The sequence below is a fragment of the Pseudophryne corroboree genome, chromosome 7 (genome assembly GCF_028390025.1).
Source record: "Pseudophryne corroboree isolate aPseCor3 chromosome 7, aPseCor3.hap2, whole genome shotgun sequence".
Taxonomy (NCBI): Eukaryota; Metazoa; Chordata; class Amphibia; order Anura; family Myobatrachidae; genus Pseudophryne; species Pseudophryne corroboree.
The window spans coordinates 362,714,441-362,741,400 of NC_086450.1; the positions used below are offsets into that span (position 1 = coordinate 362,714,441).

The window sequence follows — 26,960 nt, forward strand, 5'->3', positions numbered from 1 at the left end:
GGAGAGAACTGGGGACGAGTCCGCAGCTCTGCCCTGTCCGAATGGACAAACAGATATGGGCTTTTTTGAGAAAAAAACCACCAATTTGACACTCGCCTGGTCCAGGCCAGGTCCAAGAGCATGTTCACTTTTCATGTGAGATGCTTCAAATCCACAGATTTGACTGGTTTTAAACCAATGTGTTTTGAGGAATCCCAGAACTACGTTGAGATCCCACAGTGCCACTGGAGGCACAAAAGGGGTTGTATATGCAATACTCCCTTGACAAACTTCTGGACTTCAGGAACTGAAGCCACTTCTTTCTGGAAGAAAAATCGACAGGGCCGAAATTTGAACCTTAATGGACCCCAATTTGAGGCCCATAGACACTCCTGTTTGCAAGAAATGCAGGAATCGACCGAGTTGAAATTTCTTCGTGGGGCCTTCCTGGCCTCACACCACGCAACATATTTTCGCCACATGTGGTGATAATGTTGTGCGGTCACCTCCTTTCTGGCTTTGACCAGGGTAGGAATGACCTCTTCCTGAATGCCTTTTCCCTTAGGATCCGGCGTTCCACCGCCATGCCGTCAAACGCAGCTGCGGTAAGTCTTGGAACAGACATGGTACTTGCTGAAACAAGTCCCTTCTTAGCGGCAGAGGCCATAAGTCCTCTGTGAGCATCTCTTGAAGTTCCGGGTACCAAGTCCTTCTTGGCCAATCCGGAGCCATGAGTATCGTTCTTACTCCTCTACGTCTTATAATTCTCAGTACCTTAGGTATGAAAAGCAGAGGATGGAACACATACACCGACTGGTACACCCACGGTGTTACCAGAACGTCCACAGCTATTGCCTGAGGGTCTCTTAACCTGGCGCAATACCTGTCCCGTTTTTTGTTCAGACGGGACGCCATCATGTCCACCTTTGGTAATTCCCAACGGTTTACAATTATGTGGAAAACTTCCCCATGAAGTTCCCACTCTGCCGGGTGGAGGTCGTGCCTACTGAGGAAGTCTGCTTCCCAGTTTCCATTCCCGGAATGAAACACTGCTGACAGTGCTATCACATGATTTTCCGCCCAGCGAAAAGTCCTTGCAGTTTTTGCCACTGCCCTCCTGCTTCTTGTGCCGCCCTGTCTATTTACGTGGGCGACTGCCGTGATGTTTTATCCCACTGGATCAATACCGGCTGACCTTGAAGCAGAGGTCTTGCTAAGCTTAGAGCATTATAAATTTACCCTTAGCTATATTTATGTGGAGAAAAATCTCCAGACTTGATCACACTCCCTGGAAATTTTTTTCTTGTGTGACTGCTCCCCAGCCTCTCGGGCTGGCCTCCGTGGTCACCAACATCCAAAACTGAATGCCGAATCTGCGGCCCTCTAGAAGATGAGCACTCTGTAACCACCACAGGAGAGACACCCTTGTCCTTGGATATAGGGTTATCCGCTGATGCATCTGAAGATGCGATCCGGACCATTTGTCCAGCAGATCCCACTGAAAAGTTCTTGCATGAAATCTGCCGACTGGAATTGCTTCGAAGGAAGTCACCATTTTTTTACCATGGCCCTTGTGCAATGATGCACTGATTTTAGGAGGTTCCTGACTAGCTCGGATAACTCCCTGGCTTTCTCTTCCGGGAGAAACACCTTTTTCTGGACTGTGTCCAGAATCATCCCTAAGCACAGGAGACTTGTTGTCGGGATCAGCTGCGATTTTGGAATCTTTAGAATCCACCCCTGCTGTTGTAACAGTATCCGAGATAGTGCTACTCCGACCTCCAACTGTTCCCTGGACTTTGCCCTTATCAGGAGATCGTCCAAGTAAGGGATAATTAAGACGCCTTTTCTTCGAAGAAGAACCATCATTTCGGCCATTACCTTGGTAAAGACCCGGGGTGCCGTAGACAATCCAAACGGCAGCGTCTGAAACTGATAGTGACAGTTCTGTACCACGAACCTGAGGTACCCTTAGTGATAAGGGCAAATTTGGGACATGGAGGTAAGCATCCCTGATGTCTCGGGACACCAGATAGTCCCCTTCTTCCCGGTTCGTTATCACTGCTCTGAGTGACTCCATCTTGATTTGAACCTTTGTAAGTGTTCAAATTTTTTTAGATTTAGAATAGGTCTCACCTAGCCTTCTGGCTTCAGTACCACAATATAATGTGGAATAATACCCCTTTTCTTGTTGTAGGAGGGGTAATTTAATTATCACCTGCTGGGAATACAGCTCGTGAATTTTTTCCCATACTGCCTCCTTGTCGGAGGGAGACCTTGGTAAGCAGCCTTCAGGAGCCTGCGCAGGGGAAACGTCTCGACATTCCAAACTGTACCCCTGGGATACTACTTGTAGGATCCAGGGGTCCTGTACGGTCTCAGCGTCATGCTGAGAGCTTGTCAGAAGGGTTGGAACGCTTCTGTTCCTGGGAATGGGCTGCCTGCTGCAGTCTTCTTCCCTTTCCTCTATCCCTGGGCAGATATGACTCTTATAGGGACGAAAGGACTGAAGCTGAAAAGACGGTGTCTTTTTCTGCAGAGATGTGACTTAGGGTAAAAACGGTGGATTTTCCAGCAGTTGCCGTGGCCACCAGGTCCGATGGACCGACCCCAAATAACTCCTCTTCCTTTATACGGCAATACACCTTTTTGCCGTTTGGAATCTGCATCACCTGACCACTGTCGTGTCCATACACATCTTCTGGCAGATATGGACATCGCACTTACTCTTGATGCCAGAGTGCAAATATCCCTCTGTGCATCTCGCATATATAGAAATACATCCTTTAAATGCTCTATAGTCAATAAAATACTGTCCCTGTCAAGGGTATCAATATTTTTAGTCAGGGAATCCGACCAAGCCACCCCAGCTCTGCACATCCAGGCTGAGGCGATCGCTGGTCGCAGTATAACACCAGTATGTGTGTATATACTTTTTATGATATTTTTCCAGCCTCCTGTCAGCTGGCTACTTGAGGACGGCCCTATCTATAGACGATACCGCCACTTGTTCTGATAAGCGTGTGAGCGCCTTATCCACCCTAAGGGGTGTTTCCCAACGCGCCCTAACTTCTGGCGGGAAAGGGTATACCGCCCATATTTTCTATCGGGGGGAACCCACGCATCATCACACACTTCATTTAAGTTATCTGATTCAGGAAAAACTACGGTAGTTTTTTCACATCCCACATAATACCCTCTTTTGTGGTACTTGTAGTATCAGAAATATGTAACACCTCCTTCATTGCCCTTAACGTGTGGCCCTAATAAGGAATACGTTTGTTTATTCACCGTCGACACTGGATTCAGTGTCCCTGTCTGTGTCTGTGTCGACCGACTAAAGTAAACGGGCGTTTTAAAACCCCTGACGGTGTTTTTGAGACGTCTGGACCGGTACTAATTGTTTGTCGGCCGTCTCATGTCGTCAACCGACCTTGGCGCGTGTTGACATTATCACGTAATTCCCTAAATAAGCCATCCATTTCGGTGTCGACTCCCTAGAGAGTGACATCACCATTACAGGCAATTGCTCCGCCTCCTCACCAACATCGTCCTCATACATGTCGACACACACGTACCGACACACAGCACACACACAGGGAATGCTCTGATAGAGGACAGGACCCACTAGCCCTTTGGAGAGACAGAGGGAGAGTTTGCCAGCACACACCAAAAACGCTATAATTATATAGGGACAACCTTATATAAGTGTTTTCCCTTATAGCATCTTTTTTATATATTTCTAACGCCAAATTAGTGCCCCCCCTCTCTGTTTTAACCCTGTTTCTGTAGTGCAGTGCAGGGGAGAGCCTGGGAGCCTTCCCTCCAGCCTTTCTGTGAGGGAAAATGGCGCTGTGTGCTGAGGAGATAGGCCCCGCCCCTTTTTCGGCGGCCTCGTCTCCCGCTCTTAACGGATTCTGGCAGGGGTTAAATATCTCCATATAGCCCCCGGAGGCTATATGTGAGGTATTTTTAGCCAAAAAAGGTTTTCATTTGCCTCCCAGGGCGCCCCCCTCCCAGCGCCCTGCACCCTCAGTGACTGCCGTGTGAAGTGTGCTGAGAGGAAAATGGCGCACAGCTGCAGTGCTGTGCGCTACCTTAAGAAGACTGAGGAGTCTTCTGCCGCCGATTCTGGACCTCTTCTCGTTTCAGCATCTGCAGGGGGGCCGGCGGCGAGGCTCCGGTGACCATCCAGGCTGTACCTGTGATCGTCCCTCTGGAGCTAATGTCCAGTAGCCAAGAAGCCAATCCATCCTGCACGCAGGTGAGTTCACTTCTTCTCCCCTAAGTCCCTCGTTGCAGTGATCCTGTTGCCAGCAGGACTCACTGTAAAATAAAAAACCTAAGCTAAACTTTTCTAAGCAGCTCTTTAGGAGAGCCACCTAGATTGCACCCTTCTCGGCCGGGCACAAAAATCTAACTGAGGCTTGGAGGAGGGTCATAGGGGGAGGAGCCAGTGCACACCACCTGATCCTAAAGCTTTACTTTTTGTGCCCTGTCTCCTGCGGAGCCGCTATTCCCCATGGTCCTTTCAGGAACCCCAGCATCCACTAGGACGATAGAGAAAAAGTGTTGTCATAAGGCAAACAGAGCATATGTAGGCAGAAACTATATGTATGTATAATTCCATAGCAAGAAGCATCTACTTGGCCTGAGCACTTCTCAACATTGAGTTTGGCCGCACGCATAGGTGGCCATATTGTATCAGATTTGGCCAGCCAGATTTACACTACGTAGCACATCCTATCAGATTTCCAAGTAGGATTATCACTGTACTCTCCAGAGGGGCCAGTGCTTGGATCCCTCTAGATAAGTAAAATGGTTCAAACACAGTCGACTGGAAACAAAGCATTTGTCCGGAGTTATTTTTATAAGAAGATTAGCAGTTTCAAAGTGTTGGTAGAATATCCCAGCTTAACTGTTTGCCATTGTCATATATACATATTTACCTTCCTATTAAGGCTGGTAGAAGGTCACCTCTGATATGAGGCTGCTATTTACCTACGATTCACAGTACGTGGTACCTAATCTGCCACCTGCCTGTCAAAATAGCTCTGGTCATCCGTAATAGGAAGCAATGTTCTAGTGTACCGTATACATTTACACTGTTAAAGAGCATTTGGTTAAAATGTTTTATTGCGGTGATACAATTATGGTTTATCCTTTTTAACCCGTATGTAACTTGCTTTTCTGCTGCCCTATTCCTTTGTATCCATCTGCTTTTTTATGTCTCTTTTGCTTCCACCTGTCTTCTGCTTGTTAGACAAACCTCTGTCTTATTTCCTGTCATTGTGCTTGTGTGTCCCCTGTTGGGGTGGTATTCATGTGACCGGCGGTCGGCTGACCGACAATCACATGACCTCCTCCACCATCCCGACCGCTCACTATCCCGATGGTCGGCAGCGAGCCCGCAAGGGGCTTGCTGCACTTGCCCCTCCCCGCCGGGATCCCGGCGTCGGTAAGCTGCCCGGCGGTTTCCTGACCGCCGGTCAGCCGTACTACACCCCTTCTGTCGTCATACAATGAAATCACTAGACAAACAGCATCTTACTCTGGTTGTTTACCTGCTGGTTGGCTGGAAGACACTGAGCCCCGGTAGAAAGCAGATCCGTCACGTGCTATAGCCCACACTTGGAGGCATCCTCCTACTGACACAGAAATGAATGGCTGGTCTGTGCCGACATGGAGCCAAGAGGAACCCTACAAAATGCATGTATTACTGTTTGTTAGAACAATGAACAGATCAGTACTTCAGGTAAGTCAAAGAGGAGACGCAAAAGGAGAAAACATTTCTGAACATCTCAAGATATCTATGTGACCAGAGAAAAGTGATTTTACAGTGACTGTATCATACTAAATTATACAGCGCTCACACACAAACTCAGCTACATTTTCTTTATCCGTTGTATAGGAGAGACTTGTGTTCAACCAAGGACTTACAGCAACACTGATACTGCCTCGTTTCCTACAGGACATGGCCATACCAAAGACTGGCTATCAATAACTGATAATAAAGTATAAAATACAGAGAATAAGGGTACGATCTTACTTTGGAAGAGAATTGGGAATGGGAGTTTCTAAAATCACTATCAGGATAAAGGAAAAGTAATAGCAGAAAAGATTAGAAAGTAAACAATTAGTGTGTTGACGTACCAGATAAAGTAATTAAGTGTAGCCTTTAGATATAGTGTGCTGATTTCATTCAGCAACTTCTCCTTGTGTAGGTCCTCAGAACGCCTGCAGGAGCCAATTACTATCTCCACCACATAATTACAGCGCCATAGACGTTTCTAGCATGGGTGCGATGTGTGCGGTGCACACAGGCCTCTGGGTCCAGGGGGGGCTCACACCGCACATATTGCACCCATATTTTAATACTCACTTCTCTGGAGTCTAGCGTCGGACACTGCAGCCGCTGCAGTAAAAAAGTATCTTCCAAAATGGCCACTGCGCATGCGCAGTATGAATTTGTTTCAGTTACATGGCGGGCATCATGTTTCCGGAGAACTGCGCATGCGCAATAGACTCCGGCACAATGCTGGAGGATACGGCGCCATGGAGTGGAGGGGGCCCACCCGGAGTCTGCACACGGGCCCCCTCCTCTCTGAAGATGCCCCTGTACAGCGCCTAGGGCTGGTTGGCACTATGGCGTGTGAAATAACCCCCACACTGTTTGTCACCCCTGCTATAGTGTCACCAGCCCTGGCTGGTAAAAGATTAGTGTTGGCTACTAGAAAATTCGGGGACCCCGCGGTTGATTTTTCCATCACAGCATTTTTTCAGCAGGATCAGGGTTTAGAAACCAATGTAGATCGACAGTGGCTTCAATTTAGAAGATCAAAATGGTCTTCAGTAAATACAATGGTTTTGACCACCCAAATCTAATCTCTCTGCACGTGTTACCTGTAGTGCAGAATGGTTGCTTGCTTTTTTGCTTTACTTACAAACATGAATGAGACCCTATGTGAAGATGAGTGCTCGAATCTCTACTGATGTGGAGAAAATTAGTTTTTATCATGTTGGTTAGAATTATGCATGGAGATGTTCTGCGTATTATGGATAACCACAGAGCCTTTTCCCCCTTAATTGAATCCTACAGCTTCTCAGAGGTCCTATATTAACAACCCTGTCCTTACAAGATGATGTTGCTTTGCTGCACAGCACATACCAAGGGTCTAATACTGAAATGGAGCATGTTGGGCACCCATACACTTGGTCAGGCCCCTACCGCCCCAAGTACTGGCGCCCAGCAGATCTCCTGGTATGGTTGTCTCCAAAGTCAGCCATTTTAAGGATTTTTGTTTCGTATTCTCTTTTTCTACATGTTGAATGCAAATTTTGCCTTCAATGCTTATTCCCTGTAGTGGCACAAGGTCTGCACTAAGACTATCACATGAAATATACATTTTAGAAACCTATCAGAAATAATGATTACAGATGAGGTTGCAATCTTAGTGTCTGTAAGAACCTTTCGACAGACTCATCACGCAAGCGCAGTTTAAAAAATACACAATTATGCTCATGAGGGTTCTAGCCCTAAGTATTTTATACAAAATAATCGTGCATAGGAGACCACAAATAGGTTGAACCCGATGGACAATTGTCTTTTTTCAACCTTAGATACTATGTAAGGAAAGAATGAAGGACTCTAAAGAGTGACTGAACTCATAAAGAGTTGCAAAGGCCACTGTTAGACATAGCCATTCCAATGACTAGAAAGGCCATCAATGTGATAACCACAGACACCAATAGCATAGTGGTCTTACAGCAGGAGTCTGCTTAGTGACATCAAGCCGACACAGGACATCTCCTTTATTGCTGATGGCCCAGACAGCGACAGAGTCATCATTCCGGCTTCCTCTTCCTGCAGATATGGAGACATCCAGCAGAGAGATTGGAGGGACTTCCAGCCACGGCCCAATTGTCACTATTTTACATTTCCTACAGTGGAGATATGAGTCAGTGAAATGCATAAGCATAGCATATACTCTGCAGAGAAGAAACTATACCAAGATATGATCGGGCGCTGAGTGTATGAGAACCTTTGCTAAGCTGCAGCCAAAGAATAGGGGGAAGTCACTCCCACAAAATACAAGATAAAACAAAGATGAAGGCTGCGCTCAGATGTTTAAACACAATAGTATCTGTCAATAGGTAGTTAAAATTAAAAATGACATTTCTCTTTCACCCATCTGGGGGACGCTGTGCACTTACTGACTGATGGGTTAGAGCATGTGGGAGGACAGCCACAACCTGCCTGGGCAGTGTTGGGCTGTTACCTCGACTGATAATATTTATATGAGTGCTGTGTTCAGATGCTGTATCTGTCCCAAGTCCCCCCCCATCGCTGGCGGGTGTCTGTTACGGCGCTGTGGGGTATAGTATTGCCTGACAGGACTGCTTAGCTGAGGGCACGCTGTTTGTAAGCGTCCCCGCTGCCATACACGCTAGTTTAGACAGGAGGGGAGGCAGCGGGCTCATATTCAGACGGAGCGGTTCTAAAGGGGAGACGAATCCTTCCCGCTCCCGCCGCTGGTAGATCACTACACAGAAGCCGCGTCCCTAGCATAGGCGCCAAGGTCATTTTACTGAAGGGGATTGTACGGGCTAGCCGCGGCGGGAGCCAGAGAGGGAAGTAAGCACTTCCTGCCTTGCTCTCCCGCTCAGCCAGTTATTGACGTCCGCCCACCTCATTCTGTGGGGGTGGCTTTGATCTACGGATGCCATCTTCTCCACGCTTGCTGTACTGACACACACGGAAATACAGGGAACCCAGCTTATCATCCTGTTCAGTGCAGGCTGGGATCGGCTAACAGCAAGTATTGTAGTAGCCCTGTGTTTATTGTCAGTTATTTTCTTTAGCTGTGGTGCAGTGATAGACACTTACTTTAATTTTGGGGCTCATGGTTATTCTCTTACTCACCCTGGTATTAATACAGGCGGGGTTCATATTTTTACAAGACACTTATTAGAGGGTATTTCTGCTTTAGACTTACTTCTCTCTAGTGCTCTTTTCACTCCTCATTGTTTACTTATTAGGCCACTTGTAAGATTTTATCTGCATTATGGCCAGTAAACTGGACAAAGACCCAGATCCTCTCTGCACTACATGCTCTGGGTCGCCTGTTGCAGAGCAACAGGGAGGTTCTACGGATCAGTCACTACCTCTGTGGGCCAAGAACATGGCCGATGCTATAGCTGACTTGCGTCAGTCCCAATCGGGTACTGATTCAAGTCAGACTTCTGAGGAACCACCGTGGGCAAGAAACATGGGCAAGTGTCTCTCTGATTTAGCACGCTCTTTGAACAAGATAGTGACTGTTTCGGGTTTCACCGCTACTAAACGACTGCCTGCCATTACCTTCCCAGGAGAGGAGTTTGATTCTGTAACCTTCCCTGGAGGAAGAAGATGAAGTAGTCCCTGAGTGGGCTGATGCCTTCACTTGGGAAGAAGTGGAGGTATCTACAAGCACAGGAGTCAGATTGTTGATAGAAGCCATACGTCAGACTCTTAATCTTAAGGATACGGCAGTGGCGGAGACTTTGACCGTCTTTTTCAAAGAAAAGACAAGTGGCTGTTTTCCCTTCCTATACGCATTTTGAGGATGTTTTAAAGGAGCAGTGGCTTAAACTGGACTCTCGGTTTCAGGCTCCTAAGAAATTGAGATTTCTGTATCCATTTGCAGTGGACTATAAAAAAAAAAAATTCTGGGAAACAGCCCCGAAGGTAGATGCTCCTATTACAGATCTGGCAGTCGTTATCCCTTCCGTACAATCAGTGGCCTTGAAGGATCCTACAGATAGGAAAATAGAGGCGATTCTTAAATCCATGTTCGCCTTATCAGGTATTTCTCTACGTCCAATTCTCGCCGGCGCTTGGGTCTTTAAGGCCGTGGATGACTGGCTGGCACAGGTGGTCTCCAGAATGCAATCTGACGATCCATCGGAGGCTATATAACTAATAGAACAAATTTCTGAAGCACTCACTTATGTAGATGAAGCTTTGTTGGACTCTGCTGCGCTACAGTCATGTGTCTGCCTTAGCTGTAACGGCAAGACAATCTCTCTGGCTTTGGGTTTGGAACACTAACTCCGATTCCAAACAGACTTTAACAGCCGTTCCCTTTGAAGGGGAGTTTCTATTTGGCTCGGAACTTACGAAGATTATCTCCAATACCACTGGGGACAGGAGCCCTTTTCTTCCAGTTGCTCCTCCAAAACCAAAACCAACAAAGTTTCGGTCCTTTCGTACTCTAGGCGGGGAAGTTTCCAGTCCTTTCGAGCCTTTTCAAAATTTCCACGCAGAGGAGCGTTCCGGGGTAAGGGAACCCGGGTAACTCGTAGACCAGCCGTCAAGTCTACCGACAAGCCTACAGCATGACAGTTCAAGGTCTCCGGAGGGATCTTTGGTGGTTGGGGCTCGGTTGCTTCAGTTCAAGGATGTGTAGCTCCTATCGAAACCAGATTAGTGGGTGACGGGGGTCGTATCCTGAGGATATATGTTGGGCCTCGAGGAACCAGTACAACACCGATTTTTCATCACTCCCCTCCCATGAGATCCCTCCTCACGACAAGCGCTCATTCAGGCAACTTCTGCGCTTTGACACAATGGAGTAATTCTTCCGATTTCCAAACAACAACAAGGTCGGTTCGTTTCGGCCCATTTTAAAATCTAAAATGTCTAAATCCGTATCTCTCGGTACAGAAATTCAAAATAGAATCCATTCGTCCAATCATCAGGTCCATGGAACCGGAGGAATATTTGGCTGCATACCCATTTGGACAGGTCACCAATATCTTCTGAGATTTACAGTCGGCCCATGGCACTTTCAGTTTCAGGCTCTCCTGTTCAGTCTCTCCACAGCCCCTCGGGTGTTTCTAAACAATCATGGCCCATATGGTTGCGATACTGAGGTGTCAGTGTGTCAACATTACTCCCTACTTTGACGTTCGGTCAATCAAGGCTCCATCAGGGTCGATTCTTCACCAGCACTTGCGACTCCCTGCAGTCATTTGGGTGGATAATAAAATTTCCAAAATCGTCAATGCTTCCTTCCCAGAAGATGGTGTTTCTTGGTCTCTTATTCGACACCAGGGGCCAGAATGTGTTTCTTCCTCAGGACAAGATTCACGACCTATGGTCCAGAATCCGAGCCCTGATACCATTGCCAATAGTCTCAGTTCTCAGATGCAGGTAGGCGTTAGGCAAGATGGTAGCAACCTTCGCGGCAGTGCCATATGCCAGATTTCATGCCCGACCCCTTCAGGCTCAAATTCTCAGCTGTTGGACTCAGGGCTTCACCTGGACTCGCAATTGTTCCGTTTGTCGGTACAGACTCCTCAATCTTTCCACTGGTGGCTTAACAGCCACAATCTGACAAAGGGGGCGCCGTTCACTATTTGGTCTTGGATGATGGTCATCACGGACGCCAGCCTCACAGGTGGGAGAGTGGTGTTTCAAACTCATCATTTCTATGGACTCTGGAACAGTCAGGAATCGACTTTATAGATCAACATCTTGAAATTGAGAATGATCCGGTATGCTCTCATTCAAGTACAGACCATCCGGGTCATCCGGTACATATTCAGTCCGACATTGCCACGGCGGTGGCTTGCATAAACTCGACGCTGGAACACCATGAAAGAGGTCTCTCATATTCTCCGGTGGGTGGTGCGTCGGATACCGGCCATCTCCGTGATTCACATTTCGGGAGTCGAAGACTGGGAAGCAGATTTCTTAAGCCGTCACACTGTTCACCTGGGAGAGTGGGAGCTTCATCAGGAGGTGTTCCTTGCTTTAGTGTCTCTGTGGGGAACGCCCGACATAGATTTTATGGCGTCCAGTCTAAAAAAAAAAAAAAGGCTCCTTCAATACGGGCCGTGTACTCAGGATCCTCAGGCTACACTGATCGATCCCTTGAAAGCTCCATGGCAGTTTCAACTGGGTTATGTGTTTCCACCAATTCTCCTAATTCCATGCCTGCTTCAACGCATCAGATGAGAAGGTCTGCCAGTCATTCTTGTAACTTTGGATTGGCCGCGTCGCCAGTGGTACACGCTTCTACGTAACATGGGGACCAAATTTAAATCGGCTGGCTTTGACGGCATGGTTCTTGTATGCAGCATTTTCAGAGCAAAGGGATTATCTCGGTCTGTGGTGAGAACGATGCTCCAAGCTAGGAAGCCAGTAACTTTGGGAATTTATCACGATAGGGTATGGCGTATCTACATTGCTTGGTGTGAAAAACGCGGGTTGGCACCGGATCTCTTTAGAGTACCTCGCCTGTTGTCTTTCCTCCAGGATAGTCTCACTAAAGGACTACTGCTTTCCTCCCTTAAATGACAGGTTTCCGCTTTATCTGTGCTTTTTCAGAAAAGATTGGCTCTCATTCCAGAGGTCCAGACATTTCTTCAGGGAGTGCTTAGAACTCACCCTCCGTTTGTTCCCCCGTTCCTCCCTGGGACTTAACTTTAGTTCTTAAAGATCTTCAGATATCTCCATTTAAACCATTGGAATCTGTGGAATTAAGGTTCCTCCAACTTAAGGTTGTTTCCTTTTTGGCCTTTGCGTCGGACAGACGTGTTTTCGGAGTTGGCGCCCCTGTCTTGCAGGCCGCCTTTGTTGGTTTTTCATGATGACCGTTTGGGTTTGCGTACGAAGCCTTCCTTCCTTACGAAAGTTGTCGGCTTTCCACCTAAATCAGGTTGTGTTTCCGGCATTTACTACATCTTCTTCCGGAGTGGATAACTATTTGGTCTTATTGGATGTTGTTAGGGCCTTACGCAATTATTTGTCCCGTACCGAATCTATTCGTCGTACGGATACATTGTTGGCTTTAATTACCGCACCCAAACGGGGTTATCAGGCTTCTAAAAACAAGGTGGCACGTTGGGTGTTTTCGGCTACTCGCCAGACCTATGTATCATATAAGGTTCCTGTTCCTGACCAAATACGGGCTCATTCGACTAGAGCTGTTGGAACCTCTTGGGCTGTATCTGTTGAACAGTTGTGTAGAGCGGAGACCTGGTCATCCGTGCAGACCTTCACAAAGCTTTACCGTTTTCATACTTTTGTTTTGGAGACTGCCTCTGTTGGGCGTCAGATTTTACAGACAGCTATGCCGTCCGTGTCTCCCTCCTCTAATTAGCTTGCTTTGGGAAATCCCACAAGTAACAGCGCAGCGTCCCCCAGATGGATGAAATAGAAAAAGGGATTTTTGCTTACTTACCGTAAAATCTCTTTCTCTGATTCCATCTGGGGGACGCTGCGATCCCTCCCGTATTTTTGTCTGGTTTCTTTGTTATGGTCTGTTCTGTCTCTCTCGGCTTTGCTAAACGTTAACGGAGGTGATTCTTGAACAGGCTGGAGATGGGAGGGGTTAGAGGGGGGAGTAGTTTGTTTTCTATAGGTTCTGTGCCAAACTCCCTTCCCACACACTCTAACCCATCAGTAAGTGCGCAGCATCCCCCCGATGGAATCAGAGAAAATAAGAATTTACTCACAGGTAATTCTATTTCTCGTTGTCCGTAGTGGATGCTGGGACTCCGTAAGGACCATGGGGAATAGCGGCTCCGCAGGAGACTGGGCACAACTAAAACAAAACTTTAGACTACTGGTGTGCACTGGCTCCTCCCACTAAGACCCTCCTCCAGACTTCAGTTAGGATACTGTGCCCGGAAGAGCTGACACAATAAGGAAGGATTTTGAATCCCAGGTAAGACTCATACCAGCCACACCAATCACACCGTATAACTCGTGATACAATACCCAGTTAACAGTATGATAACAACTGAGCCTCTCAACAGATGGCTCAACAATAACCCTTTAGTTAAACAATAACTATATACAAGTATTGCAGACAATCCGCACTTGGGATGGGCGCCCAGCATCCACTACGGACTACGAGAAATAGAATTACTGGTGAGTAAATTCTTATTTTCTCTGACGTCCTAAGTGGATGCTGGGACTCCGTAAGGACCATGGGGATTATACCAAAGCTCCCAAACGGGCGGGAGAGTGCGGATGACTCTGCAGCACCGAATGGGCAAACTCTAGGTCCTCCTCAGCCAGGGTGTCAAACTTGTAGAATTTAGCAAATGTGTTTGACCCCGACCAAGTAGCTGCTCGGCAAAGTTGTAGAGCCGAGACCCCTCGGGCAGCCGCCCAAGAAGAGCCCACCTTCCTCGTGGAATGGGCTTTCACTGATTTAGGATGCGGCAGTCCAGCCGCAGAATGTGCAAGCTGAATCGTACTACAGATCCAGCGAGCAATAGTCTGCTTTGAAGCAGGTGCACCCAACTTGTTGGGCGCATACAGGATAAATAGCGAGTCAGTCTTTTTGACTCCAGCTGTCCTGGAAACATAAATTTTCAGGGCCCTGACTACGTCCAACAACTTGGAAGCCTCCAAGTCTTTAGTAGCCGCAGGCACCACGATAGGTTGGTTCAGATGAAAGGCTGATACCACCTTAGGGAGAAATTGGGGACGAGTCCTCAATTCTGCCCTATCCATATGGAAAATCAGATAAGGGCTTTTACATGACAAAGCCGCCAATTCTGATACACGCCTGGCCGAAGCCAAGGCCAACAACATGACCACTTTCCACGTGAGATACTTCAATTCCACGGTGTCACGATCCGGGTATCTGGACGCCATTTCTTACCCATCAGATGCCTCCTAAGGCTGGCTCAGCGCTCCAGGACCGGATCCCATCTGTTATCCTGATGTGTACATTCCTGTATCCTCTCCTGTCACTCTGGGACGCTGTCACAGTAAACGCCATATTACACCTGGCATGGCGTCTCCCGCGGCCTCCGCCGCCGTCCCTGAACTTCTGCATGCAGAGTGTCTGAGTGGCGATTACGTCAGCCGCGGCCTCCGCGTGGTTGGATGTGCATCTGTCAGCCTGGCGCCTCCTGTCTCCGGTGGCCGGCGCCGCCATTACTGTTTTCATTACCACATGGATTACAAACCAAACTTCCCTCCAAGTGTCTGCATGGGCGCAGCCATCTTGGATTCTGTCAGCTGATCATTTCCACCAATCTGTTCTCAGTATTGATAATCTGCATAATTGCCTAGCCAATCCCTTCCTTGCTGCAGGTATAAATACACTGTGCCTGAGCAAGGAAGGCGTCAGTGCTTTGGTTGTCAAACCTAGTTCCTGTTTGCCTCTCTCCTGTGATTGTCTTCCAGGTTCCAGCTCCTGTCTCAAGACTTCCACCATAGAGACCCGCACCAGCATTCCACCTGCGGTGTAGCCTGACTCTCCAATCCATTGTGGATTCATCTGTTTCCAGCTACAACTTTACCTGCTTCCAGCTCAGCTTCCAGCAGAGTACAGCTTCCCTTAAAGGGCCGGTGTCCTTTCTACACTTTACCACTCTCCACCGGTATTATTATTTCTCCGCTCTCAAGTTCTACATTTCAGTTCATATTTCATCGCTCCCAAGTTCATTTATTATTTAACTGGTTCCAGCCAGTATCCACTCCGTGCTAACAACAGTCTGGTTCCAGCCAGTATCCACAGCAGCTGTTTTATCTTCAGCAACCCAGCTTTTCCTGGAACACCAGCTGGCACAATCCTGGGTTATCTCCATTGCTACAGTCGGGCCTGGTAAGGACTTTCCATCTAGAAGATCATAAGAACTATCTCACACTACCAGTGCCCTGTGGCTCCTGCCATCCTGTAGTACCCAGGAACTGTATTTTCTTTGCTGACTTTTTACGTTTTCTTTTACTGCTGCTGTGTTGCGGAGTTGTCATAATAAACATCATTGACTTTTATCCAAGTTGTCGTGGTCACGCCTTCGGGCAGTTATTCATGTTACTTACATGTCCAGGGGTCTGATACAACCTCCCAGGTTCCGGTACATCTCAGCCCCTACAACTGAGGCTGCCTCCCGTCAGCTCAGGCCCTCAGTTGTGACAGTAAGCACTGACCTAATGAATCCAGCCGGAGACCAGGATCAAGCGGCCAGGCCGATGCAAGAACTGGCAGCCCGACTAGAACATCAGGAGGCTGCACAGGGCCACATCATCCGCTGTCTCCAGGATCTCTCTACTCGGCTGGATGGGATTCAGACAACTCTCCGTGGATCAGGCGCGTCTGGTGCGTCAACCACAGTGACTCCAGCTATAACCCCACCCACCTTACCCATTTCTGCTCCACGTCTTCATCTTCCAACGCCAGCAAAATTTGACGGATCTCCAAGATTCTGCAGGGGATTTCTCAACCAGTGTGAGATTCAGTTTGAGCTACAACCTGGCAATTTTCCCAGTGACCGTACAAAAATTGCCTACATTATTTCTCTTCTCAGTGGCTCAGCCCTTGATTGGGCATCACCGTTATGGGAGAGGTCCGACACCCTGCTATCTTCCTACACTGCCTTCGTGTCAACATTCAGGCGCATCTTCGACGAGCCAGGCCGGGTAACCTCAGCTTCATCCGAGATTCTCCGTTTACGCCAGGGGTCACGTACTGTAGGACAATATCTGATACAGTTCCAGATCCTGGCATCCGAACTGGCATGGAACGACGAGGCCCTGTATGCTGCATTCTGGCATGGCTTATCTGAGCGTATTAAAGATGAGTTAGCTACCAGAGACTTACCTTCTAAGTTAGATGAGCTAATCTCACTCTGCACGAAAGTTGATTTACGTTTCAGAGAGAGAGCAACTGAGCGTGGAAGATCATCTGCTCCAAAATCTTCTGCTCCTCCTCCTCGTCAACTGTCACCATCTAAAGATGAGCCCATGCAACTTGGCCGTTCCCGTTTAACTCCTGCTGAGCGCCGAAGACGTCTCTCCGAGTTTCTCTGTCTTTACTGTGCAGCTCCGTCTCACACCATCAATGCCTGTCCCGAACGTCCGGGAAAACTCCAAACCCTAGCTCGCCCAGGAGAGGGCCGGCTAGGAGTAATGATCTCCTCTCCATCTCCTCATGATTGTAATCTCCCAGTCTCGCTTCAAGTTGCTCAACGTTATCGGAACGTCATTGCCCTCCTTGATTCCGGAGCAGCTGGGAACTTTATTACTGAAGCCTATGTTAAACGGTGGTCCCTACCCACCGAGAGACTTCCTTCCTCCTTTTCCTTAACTGCCGTGGATGGCAGTAAAATTTTTGATACTGTTATTGCTCTAAGGACTCTACCAGTTCGTCTGAGAGTGGGAGTTCTTCATTCCGAACTTATTTCACTTTTAGTGATTCCAAGAGCCACACATCCTGTGGTCCTGGGCCTTCCATGGCTCCGTCTTCACAATCCTACAATTGATTGGACGACTACGCAAATCCTGGCATGGGGTTCCTCCTGTGCTGAGACATGTTTGTTTAAAGTATTGCCTGTCTGTTCTTCCTCCCCCAGGTCGTCTGATGTTCCACCTCCTCCATATCAAGATTTCACGGATGTGTTCAGTAAAGCTTCTGCTGATATCCTTCCTCCTCATAGAGAATGGGACTGTCCGATTGATCTCGTTCCAGGGAAGGTTCCACCTCGAGGCCGAACTTATCCGTTGTCTCTGCCTGAGACGCATTCTATGGAGGAATATATTAAAGAGAACCTAGCAAAGGGGTTCATTCGACCTTCTTCTTCTCCAGCCGGCGCAGGCTTCTTTTTTGTAAAAAAGAAAGATGGTGGTCTGCGGCCGTGCATCGACTACAGAGGTTTGAACGACATTACCATCAAGAACCGTTATCCTTTACCCCTGATTACTGAGCTCTTTGACAGAGTTAGCGGAGCTACCATCTTTACAAAGCTGGACTTGCGAGGTGCATACAATCTCATCCGGATCCGTGAGGGTGACGAGTGGAAGACCGCCTTTAACACCCGTGACGGACATTATGAGTACCTCGTCATGCCCTTCGGATTGAGCAATGCTCCAGCTGTCTTCCAGCATTTTGTCAATGAGATCTTCAGAGACATTCTATACCGTCATGTCGTGGTCTATCTAGACGATATCCTCATTTTTGCCAACGATTTAGAGGAACATCGTTTTTGGGTTAAAGAGGTTCTGTCCCGTCTCCGTGTCAATCATCTCTATTGCAAATTAGAAAAATGCGTCTTTGAAGTCAAGTCCATTCCGTTTCTAGGGTACATTGGGGTATATTTACTAAGATTCGTAATTTCCGAAAATAGGTCAAAGTTCAATCACGAATGACATCGACAGTGTAAAACTGCAACTTTTTGAATTGATTACGATGGATTTACTAAGCTGTCGTATTCGTATTTTTCTTTGCTTCCGATGTCGATGTCATTCGTTTTTTTTTACCTATTTTTACGGCAGTGATTAGCAAAACACTGCCGTTTTTTTTTACAATCAATCTCGGCCGGATCTGTGTGATCCGTGCTGGGGTTCTTATTTTTTTTTTTTTTAATTAAACAATGTAAAATCCCCCAAAAAAATGCGTGGGGTCCCCCCTCCTAAGCATAACCAGCCTCGGGCTCTTTGAGCCGATCCTGGTTGCAGAAATATGGGGAAAAAATTGACAGGGGTTCCCCCATATTTAAGCAACCAGCATCGGGCTCTGCGCCTGGTCCTGGTTCCAAAAATACGGGGGACAAAAAGAGTAGGGGTCCCCCGTATTTTTAAAACCAGCACCGGGCTCCACTAGCTGGACAGATAATGCCACAGCCGGGGGTCACTTTTATACAGTGCCCTGCGGCCGTGGCATCAAAAATCCAACTAGTCACCCCTGGCCGGGGTACCCTGGGGGAGTGGGAACCCCTTCAATCAAGGGGTCCCCCCCCCCAGCCACCCAAGGGCCAGGGGTGAAGCCCGAGGCTGTCCCCCCCCATCCAATGGGCTGCGGATGGGGAGGCTGATAGCCATTTGTGATAATGAAAAGATATTGTTTTTAGTAGCAGTACTACAAGTCCCAGCAAGCCTCCCCCGCATGCTGGTACTTGGAGAACCACAAGTACCAGCATGCGGCGGAAAAACGGGCCCGCTGGTACCTGTAGTACTACCACTAAAAAAATACCCAAAAAAACACAAGACACACACACCATGAAAGTATAATTTTATTACATACATACACACATACATACATACTTACCTTATGTTCTCACGCAGGTCGGTCCTCTTCTCCAGTAGAATCCAAGGGCTACCTGTTGAAGAAATTCTACTCACCAGATCCATGGGTCCAGGCTCCTCGGCAAATCCAGGGTTAATCCACGTACTTGAATAAATAAAAAAAAACGGTGTCCCGACCACGAACTGAAAGGGGACCCATGTTTGCACATGGGTCACCTTCCCACGAATGCCAGAAACCCACTTTGACTTCTGTCTAAGTGGGTTTCTTCAGCCAATCAGGGAGTGCCACGTTGTAGCACTCTCCTGATCAGCTGTGTGCTGCTGTCCTCACTGACAGGCAGCACACGGCAGTGTTACAATGTAGCGCCTATGCGCTACATTGTAACCAATGATGGGAACTTTCTGCCCTGCGGTTGACCTAAAGTGACGTCACCGCTGAGCAGAAAGTTCCCAGCATTGGTTACAATGTAGCGCATAGGCGCTACATTGTAACATGCCGTGTGCTGCCTGTCAGTTAGGACAGGAGCACACAGCCGATCAGGAGAGTGCTACAACGTGGCACTCCCTGATTGGCTGAAGAAACCCACTTAGACAGAAGTCAAAGTGGGTTTCTGGCATTCGTGGGAAGGTGACCCATGTGCAAACATGGGTCCCCTTTCAGTTCGTGGTCGGGACACCGTTTTTTTTTATTTATTCAAGTACGTGGATTAACCCTGGATTTGCCAAGGAGCCTGGACCCATGGATCTGGTGAGTAGAATTTCTTCAACAGGTAGCCCTTGGATTCTACTGGAGAAGAGGACCGACCTGCGTGAGAACATAAGGTAAGTATGTATGTATGTGTGTATGTATGTAATAAAATTATACTTTCACGGTGTGTGTGTCTTGTGTTTTTTTGGGTATTTTTTTAGTGGTAGTACTACAGGTACCAGCGGGCCCGTTTTTCCGCCGCATGCTGGTACTTGTGGTTCTCCAAGTACCAGCATGCGGGGGAGGCTTGCTGGGACTTGTAGTACTGCTACTAAAAACAATATCTTTTATTTTACAACAAAGGCTATCAGCCCTCCCATCCGCAGCCCATTGGATGGGGGGGGACAGCCTCGGGCTTCACCCCTGGCCCTTGGGTGGCTGGGGGGGGGGGAACCCTTGATTGAAGGGGTTCCCACTCCCCCAGGGTACCCCGGCCAGGGGTGACTAGTTGGATTTTTGATGCCACGGCCGCAGGGCGCTGTATAAAAGTGACCCCCGGCTGTGGCATTATCTGTCCAGCTAGTGGAGCCCGGTGCTGGTTTTAAAAATACGGGGGACCCCTACTCTTTTTGTCCCCCGTATTTTTGGGACCAGGACCAGGCGCAGAGCCCGATGCTGGTTGCTTAAATATGGGGGAACCCCTGTCATTTTTCCCCCCATATTTCTGCAACCAGGATCGGCTCAAAGAGCCCGAGGCTGGTTATGCTTAGGAGGGGGGACCCCACGCAATTTTTTTGGCAAAAATAAGCACTTTCCCACCCCTTCCCACTGATATACATGCACGGATCTCATGGATCCCTGCATGCATCTCAAATCACGGAAAAAAAAAGCAGGTCTGTTTTTTTTTAGGACTTTTTTACGAGTTGTAATTTTTCACGGCAGTGTTTTGTGTTTTTTTGCTTTGCACTTCTTAGTAAATGACCGAGATTCATATCTAAACAGGCGTAATTTGACCGATGGTGTATTCATTCGTAATTTTTTACCTGAACTAGCAAAAAATTACGAATGCCCTCATCACTGCCGTGATTAGTGTTTAGTAAATGACCGAGATTAACCGAGATGACACTTTGAAGAAAAAACGGCATCTCGGTCAAAATCGGGAGCTTAGTAAATATACCCCATTGTGTCCGGTTCCGGACTAGAGATGGATCCTGAGAAACTACAAGCAATCCAAAATTGGCCGATACCCTTAACCCTCAAAGGGGTCCAGAGGTTCTTAGGGTTCGCCAATTATTACCGAAAGTTTATACGAGACTTTTCCACCATTGTGGCGCCTATTACTGCTTTCACTAAGAAGGGTGCTAACCCGTCCAAGTGGTCTGAAGAAGCCATGCAAGCATTTCATCTTTTAAAACAAAGGTTCATCTCTGCGCCTGTTCTGAAACAGCCTGACATCGACTCTCCTTTCATCTTAGAGGTGGATGCCTCCTCCGTTGGAGTAGGAGCGGTGTTATCTCAGAGGGCTAAAGATGGCCATTTACACCCTTGCAGTTTCTTCTCCCGGAAGTTCTCCCCAGCTGAGCGCAACTATGCCATTGGCGACCAGGAGTTGCTAGCCATCAAGCTCGCTCTAGAAGAGTGGAGGTATCTGTTGGAGGGAGCTTCTCATTCAATCACCATACTTACAGACCACAAGAACCTTTTATACCTGAAGGGCGCACAATGTCTCAACCCTCGTCAGGCCAGATGGGCACTTTTCTTTTCCAGGTTCGACTTTAAACTCCAGTTCTGTCCGGGCTCTCTGAATCGCAAGGCCGATGCCCTTTCCCGCTCATGGGAGCAAGAAAATGAGTCAGAGTCTTCAGACAAGCATCCTATTATAAATCCGTTGGCATTCTCCACGGTAGGGATGGACTCTACGCCCCCATCAGGGAAAAGTTTTGTGAAGCCGATGCTAAGGAAGAAGCTCATGCATTGGGCCCATGCTTCCCGTTTTGCCGGACATACAGGTATCCAAAAAACCCTGGAGTTTATCTCTAGGTCCTATTGGTGGCCAACTCTGAAAAAGGACGTCTTGGAGTTTATTGCATCTTGCCCAAAGTGTGCCCAACATAAAGTATCCCGCCAGTCGCCTGCGGGGCAACTGGTTCCACTATCCGTTCCCCGTCGACCATGGACCCACTTGTCGATGGATTTCATTACAGACTTACCCATGTGCAACAAGTTCAATACCATCTGGGTGGTAGTTGACCGGTTCACCAAGATGGCACACTTCATTCCTCTCACCGATCTTCCGTCAGCTTCCAAGTTGGCTCAAGTATTCATACAAGAGATCTTCCGACTCCACGGTCTTCCTGAAGAAATTATCTCAGATCGAGGAGTTCAATTCACAGCCAAATTCTGGCGAAGTTTATGTCAAGTCCTCCAAGTCAAGCTAAAGTTTTCCACGGCTTACCATCCTCAGACCAATGGTCAAACCGAGAGGGTGAATCAGGACTTGGAGGCCTTCCTCCGCATCTATGTGTCCTCCTCTCAAGATGACTGGGTTCAATTACTTCCCTGGGCCGAGTTCTGTCATAACAACCAGTATCATTCTTTATCTGCTTCAACACCATTCTTCACTAACTTTGGATTCCACCCTAAAGTCCCTGAGTTCCAACCGCTTCCAGCAACTTCTGTTCCCGCAGTGGATATCACCTTGCATCAGTTTGCCAATATCTGGAAGAGCGTACGATCAGCTCTGCTCAAGGCATCATTCAGGTACAAGAAGTTTGCGGATAAGAAGCGTCGAGCAGTTCCTGCTCTCAAGGTGGGTGATCGGGTATGGTTATCCACGAAGAATTTGAGGTTAAGAGTTCCCAGTATGAAGTTTGCACCTCGCTATATCGGTCCTTTCAAGATTGAACAAGTCATCAATCCTGTTGCTTACAGACTCCAGTTGCCTCCCTTCTTAAAAATACCCAGGACATTCCATGTTTCCCTGTTGAAACCGCTGATCTTGAATCGGTTTCATTCCTCACTTCCTCCAACTCCGAAAGTCCAAACTCAACGAGGCGTTGAGTATGAAGTGGCCAAGATCCTGGACTCACGTCACCGTTACGGTCAACTACAATATCTTATTGACTGGAAGGGTTATGGTCCTGAGGAACGTTCATGGACCAATGCTTCTGATGTCCATGCTCCTGCCTTGGTCCGGAGATTCCATTCCAAGTTTCCTCAAAAGCCAAAGAAGTGTCCTGGGGCCACTCCTAAAGGGGGGGGTGCTGTCACGATCCGGGTATCTGGACGCCATTTCTTACCCATCAGATGCCTCCTAAGGCTGGCTCAGCGCTCCAGGACCGGATCCCATCTGTTATCCTGATGTGTACATTCCTGTATCCTCTCCTGTCACTCTGGGACGCTGTCACAGTAAACGCCATATTACACCTGGCATGGCGTCTCCCGCGGCCTCCGCCACCGTCCCTGAACTTCTGCATGCAGAGTGTCTGAGTGGCGATTACGTCAGCCGCGGCCTCCGCTGTGTCCGCGTGGTTGGATGTGCATCTGTCAGCCTGGCGCCTCCTGTCTCCGGTGGCCGGCGCCGCCATTACTGTTTTCACTACCACATGGATTACAAACCAAACTTCCCTCCAAGTGTCTGCATGGGCGCAGCCATCTTGGATTCTGTCAGCTGATCATTTCCACCAATCTGTTCTCAGTATTGATAATCTGCATAATTGCCTAGCCAATCCCTTCCTTGCTGCAGGTATAAATACACTGTGCCTGAGCAAGGAAGGCGTCAGTGCTTTGGTTGTCAAACCTAGTTCCTGTTTGCCTCTCTCCTGTGATTGTCTTCCAGGTTCCAGCTCCTGTCTCAAGACTTCCACCATAGAGACCCGCACCAGCATTCCACCTGCGGTGTAGCCTGACTCTCCAATCCATTGTGGATTCATCTGTTTCCAGCTACAACTTTACCTGCTTCCAGCTCAGCTTCCAGCAGAGTACAGCTTCCCTTAAAGGGCCGGTGTCCTTTCTACACTTTACCACTCTCCACCGGTATTATTATTTCTCCGCTCTCAAGTTCTACATTTCAGTTCATATTTCATCGCTCCCAAGTTCATTTATTATTTAACTGGTTCCAGCCAGTATCCACTCCGTGCTAACAACAGTCTGGTTCCAGCCAGTATCCACAGCAGCTGTTTTATCTTCAGCAACCCAGCTTTTCCTGGAACACCAGCTGGCACAATCCTGGGTTATCTCCATTGCTACAGTCGGGCCTGGTAAGGACTTTCCATCTAGAAGATCATAAGAACTATCTCACACTACCAGTGCCCTGTGGCTCCTGCCATCCTGTAGTACCCAGGAACTGTATTTTCTTTGCTGACTTTTTACGTTTTCTTTTACTGCTGCTGTGTTGCGGAGTTGTCATAATAAACATCATTGCCTTTTATCCAAGTTGTCGTGGTCACGCCTTCGGGCAGTTATTATTCATGTTACTTACATGTCCAGGGGTCTGATACAACCTCCCAGGTTCCGGTACATCTCAGCCCCTACAACTGAGGCTGCCTCCCGTCAGCTCAGGCCCTCAGTTGTGACACACGGTTTTAAGTGGCTCAAACCAATGTGACTTTAGGAAATCCAACACCACGTTGAGATCCCAAGGTGCCACTGGAGGCACAAAAGGGGGCTGAATATGCAGCACTCCCTTAACAAAAGTTTGAACTTCAGGTAGTGAAGCCAGTTCTCTCTGGAAGAAAATCGATAGAGCCGAAATCTGGACCTTAATGGAACCCAATTTTAGGCCCATAGTCACCCCTGACTGTAGGAAGTGCAGGAAACGGCCCAGCTGAAATTCCTCCGTTGGGGCCTTCCTGGCCTCACACCACGCAACATATTTTCGCCATATGCGGTGATAATGGTTTGCGGTTACTTCTTTCCTAGCTTTAATCAGCGTAGGAATGACTTCCTCCGGAATGCCCTTTTCCTTCAGGATCCGGTGTTCAACCGCCATGCCGTCAAACGCAGCCGCGGTAAGTCTTGGAACAGACAGGGCCCCTGCTGCAGCAGGTCCTGTCTGAGCGGCAGAGGCCATGGGTCCTCTGAGATCATTTCTTGAAGTTCCGGGTACCAAGCTCTTCTTGGCCAATCCGGAACAATGAGTATAGTTCTTACTCCTCTTCTCCTTATTATCCTCAGTACCTTTGGTATGAGAGGAAGAGGAGGGAACACATAAACCGACCGGTACACCCACGGTGTCACTAGAGCGTCCACAGCTATCGCCTGCGGGTCCCTTGACCTGGCGCAATATCTTTCTAGCTTTTTGTTTAGGCGGGACGCCATCATGTCCACCTGTGGCCTTTCCCAACGGTTTACAATCAGTTGGAAGACTTCTGGATGAAGTCCCCACTCTCCCGGGTGGAGGTCGTGCCTGCTGAGGAAGTCTGCTTCCCAGTTGTCCACTCCCGGAATGAACACTGCTGACAGTGCTAACACGTGATTTTCCGCCCATCGGAGAATCCTTGTGGCTTCTGCCATCGCCGTCCTGCTTCTCGTGCCGCCCTGTCGGTTTACATGGGCGACCGCCGTGATGTTGTCTGACTGGATCAGTACCGGCTGGTTTTGAAGCAGGGGTTTTGCCTGACTTAGGGCATTGTAAATGGCCCTCAGTTCCAGAATATTTATGTGTAGGGAAGTCTCCTGACTTGACCATAGTCCTTGAAAGTTTCTTCCCTGTGTGACTGCCCCCCAGCCTCGAAGGCTGGCATCCGTGGTCACCAGGACCCAGTCCTGTATGCCGAACCTGCGGCCCTCTTGAAGATGAGCACTCTGCAGCCACCACAGCAGAGACACCCTGGTCCTTGGAGACAGGGTTATCCGCCGATGCATCTGAAGATGCGATCCGGACCACTTGTCCAACAGGTCCCACTGAAAGGTTTTTGCATGGAACCTGCCGAATGGAATTGCTTCGTAGGAAGCTACCATCTTTCCCAGGATCCGCGTGCAGTGATGCACCGACACCTGTTTTGGTTTTAGGAGGCCTCTGACTAGAGATGACAGCTCCTTGGCCTTCTCCGGGAGAAACACTTTTTTCTGTTCTGTGTCCAGAACCATCCCCAGGAACAGTAGACGTGTCGTAGGGACCAGCTGTGACTTTGGAATATTTAGAATCCAGCCGTGCTGTTGTAGCACCTCCCGAGATAGTGCTACCCCGACCAACAACTGCTCCCTGGACCTCGCCTTTATCAGGAGATCGTCCAAGTACGGGATAATTAAAACTCCCCTCTTTCGAAGGAGTATCATCATTTCGGCCATTACCTTGGTAAAGACCCTCGGAGCCGTGGATAGACCAAACGGCAACGTCTGGAATTGGTAATGACAATCCTGTACCACAAATCTGAGGTACTCCTGGTGAGGATGGTAAATGGGGACATGCAGGTAAGCATCCTTGATGTCCAGTGATACCATGTAATCCCCCTCGTCCAGGCTTGCAATAACCGCCCTGAGCGATTCCATCTTGAACTTGAATTTTTTTATATATTTGTTTAAGGATTTCAAAATTAAAATGGGTCTCACCGAACCGTCCGGTTTCGGTACCACAAACATTGTGGAATAGTAACCCCGTCCTTGTTGAAGTAGGGGCACCTTTACTATCACCTGCTGGGAATACAGCTTGTGAATTGCCTCTATCACTGCCTCCCTGCCTGAGGGAGTTGTTGGCAAGGCAGATTTGAGGAAACGGCGGGGGGGAGACGTCTCGAATTCCAGCTTGTACCCCTGAGATACTACTTGAAAGATCCAGGGATCCACCCGTGAGCGAGCCCACTGATCGCTGAAATTTTTGAGACGGGCCCCCACCGTACCTGGCTCCGCCTGTGGAGCCCCAGCGTCATGCGGTGGACTTACAGGAAGCGGGGGAGGACTCTTGCTCCTGGGAACTGGCTGTATGCTGCAGCTTTTTCCCTCTGCCTCTGGGCAGAAAGGACGCGCCTTTAACCCGCTTGCCCTTATGGGACCGAAAGGACTGTACCTGATAATACGGTGCTTTCTTTGGCTGTGAGGGAACATGGGGTAAAAATGCAGACTTCCCAGCAGTTGCTGTGGAAATGAGGTCCGAGAGACCATCCCCGAACAACTCCTCACCTTTATAAGGCAAAACTTCCATGTGCCTTTTTGAGTCTGCATCACCTGTCCACTGCCGAGTCCATAACCCTCTCCTGGCAGAAATGGACATTGCACTTATTTTAGATGCCAGCCGGCAAATATCCCTCTGTGCATCTCTCATGT

The 26,960-nt window shown here is 48.4% G+C and overlaps 1 protein-coding gene across 4 annotated transcripts in view; it reads right to left on the reverse strand.

Moving 5' to 3' along the window:
• The window catches only part of TECPR1 (tectonin beta-propeller repeat containing 1), a 304,477-nt gene that overhangs the window by 75,356 nt on the left and 202,161 nt on the right, over positions 1-26,960 (reverse strand). For all 4 annotated transcript variants that reach the window (XM_063934496.1, XM_063934495.1, XM_063934497.1 and 1 more), the window contains 2 exons: positions 7,746-7,920; positions 5,544-5,679 (listed from right to left, as the gene is read on the reverse strand). In XM_063934496.1, the coding sequence (XP_063790566.1) occupies positions 5,544-5,679; positions 7,746-7,920 (311 nt within the window). The remainder of the gene's footprint in view (positions 1-5,543; positions 5,680-7,745; positions 7,921-26,960) is intronic.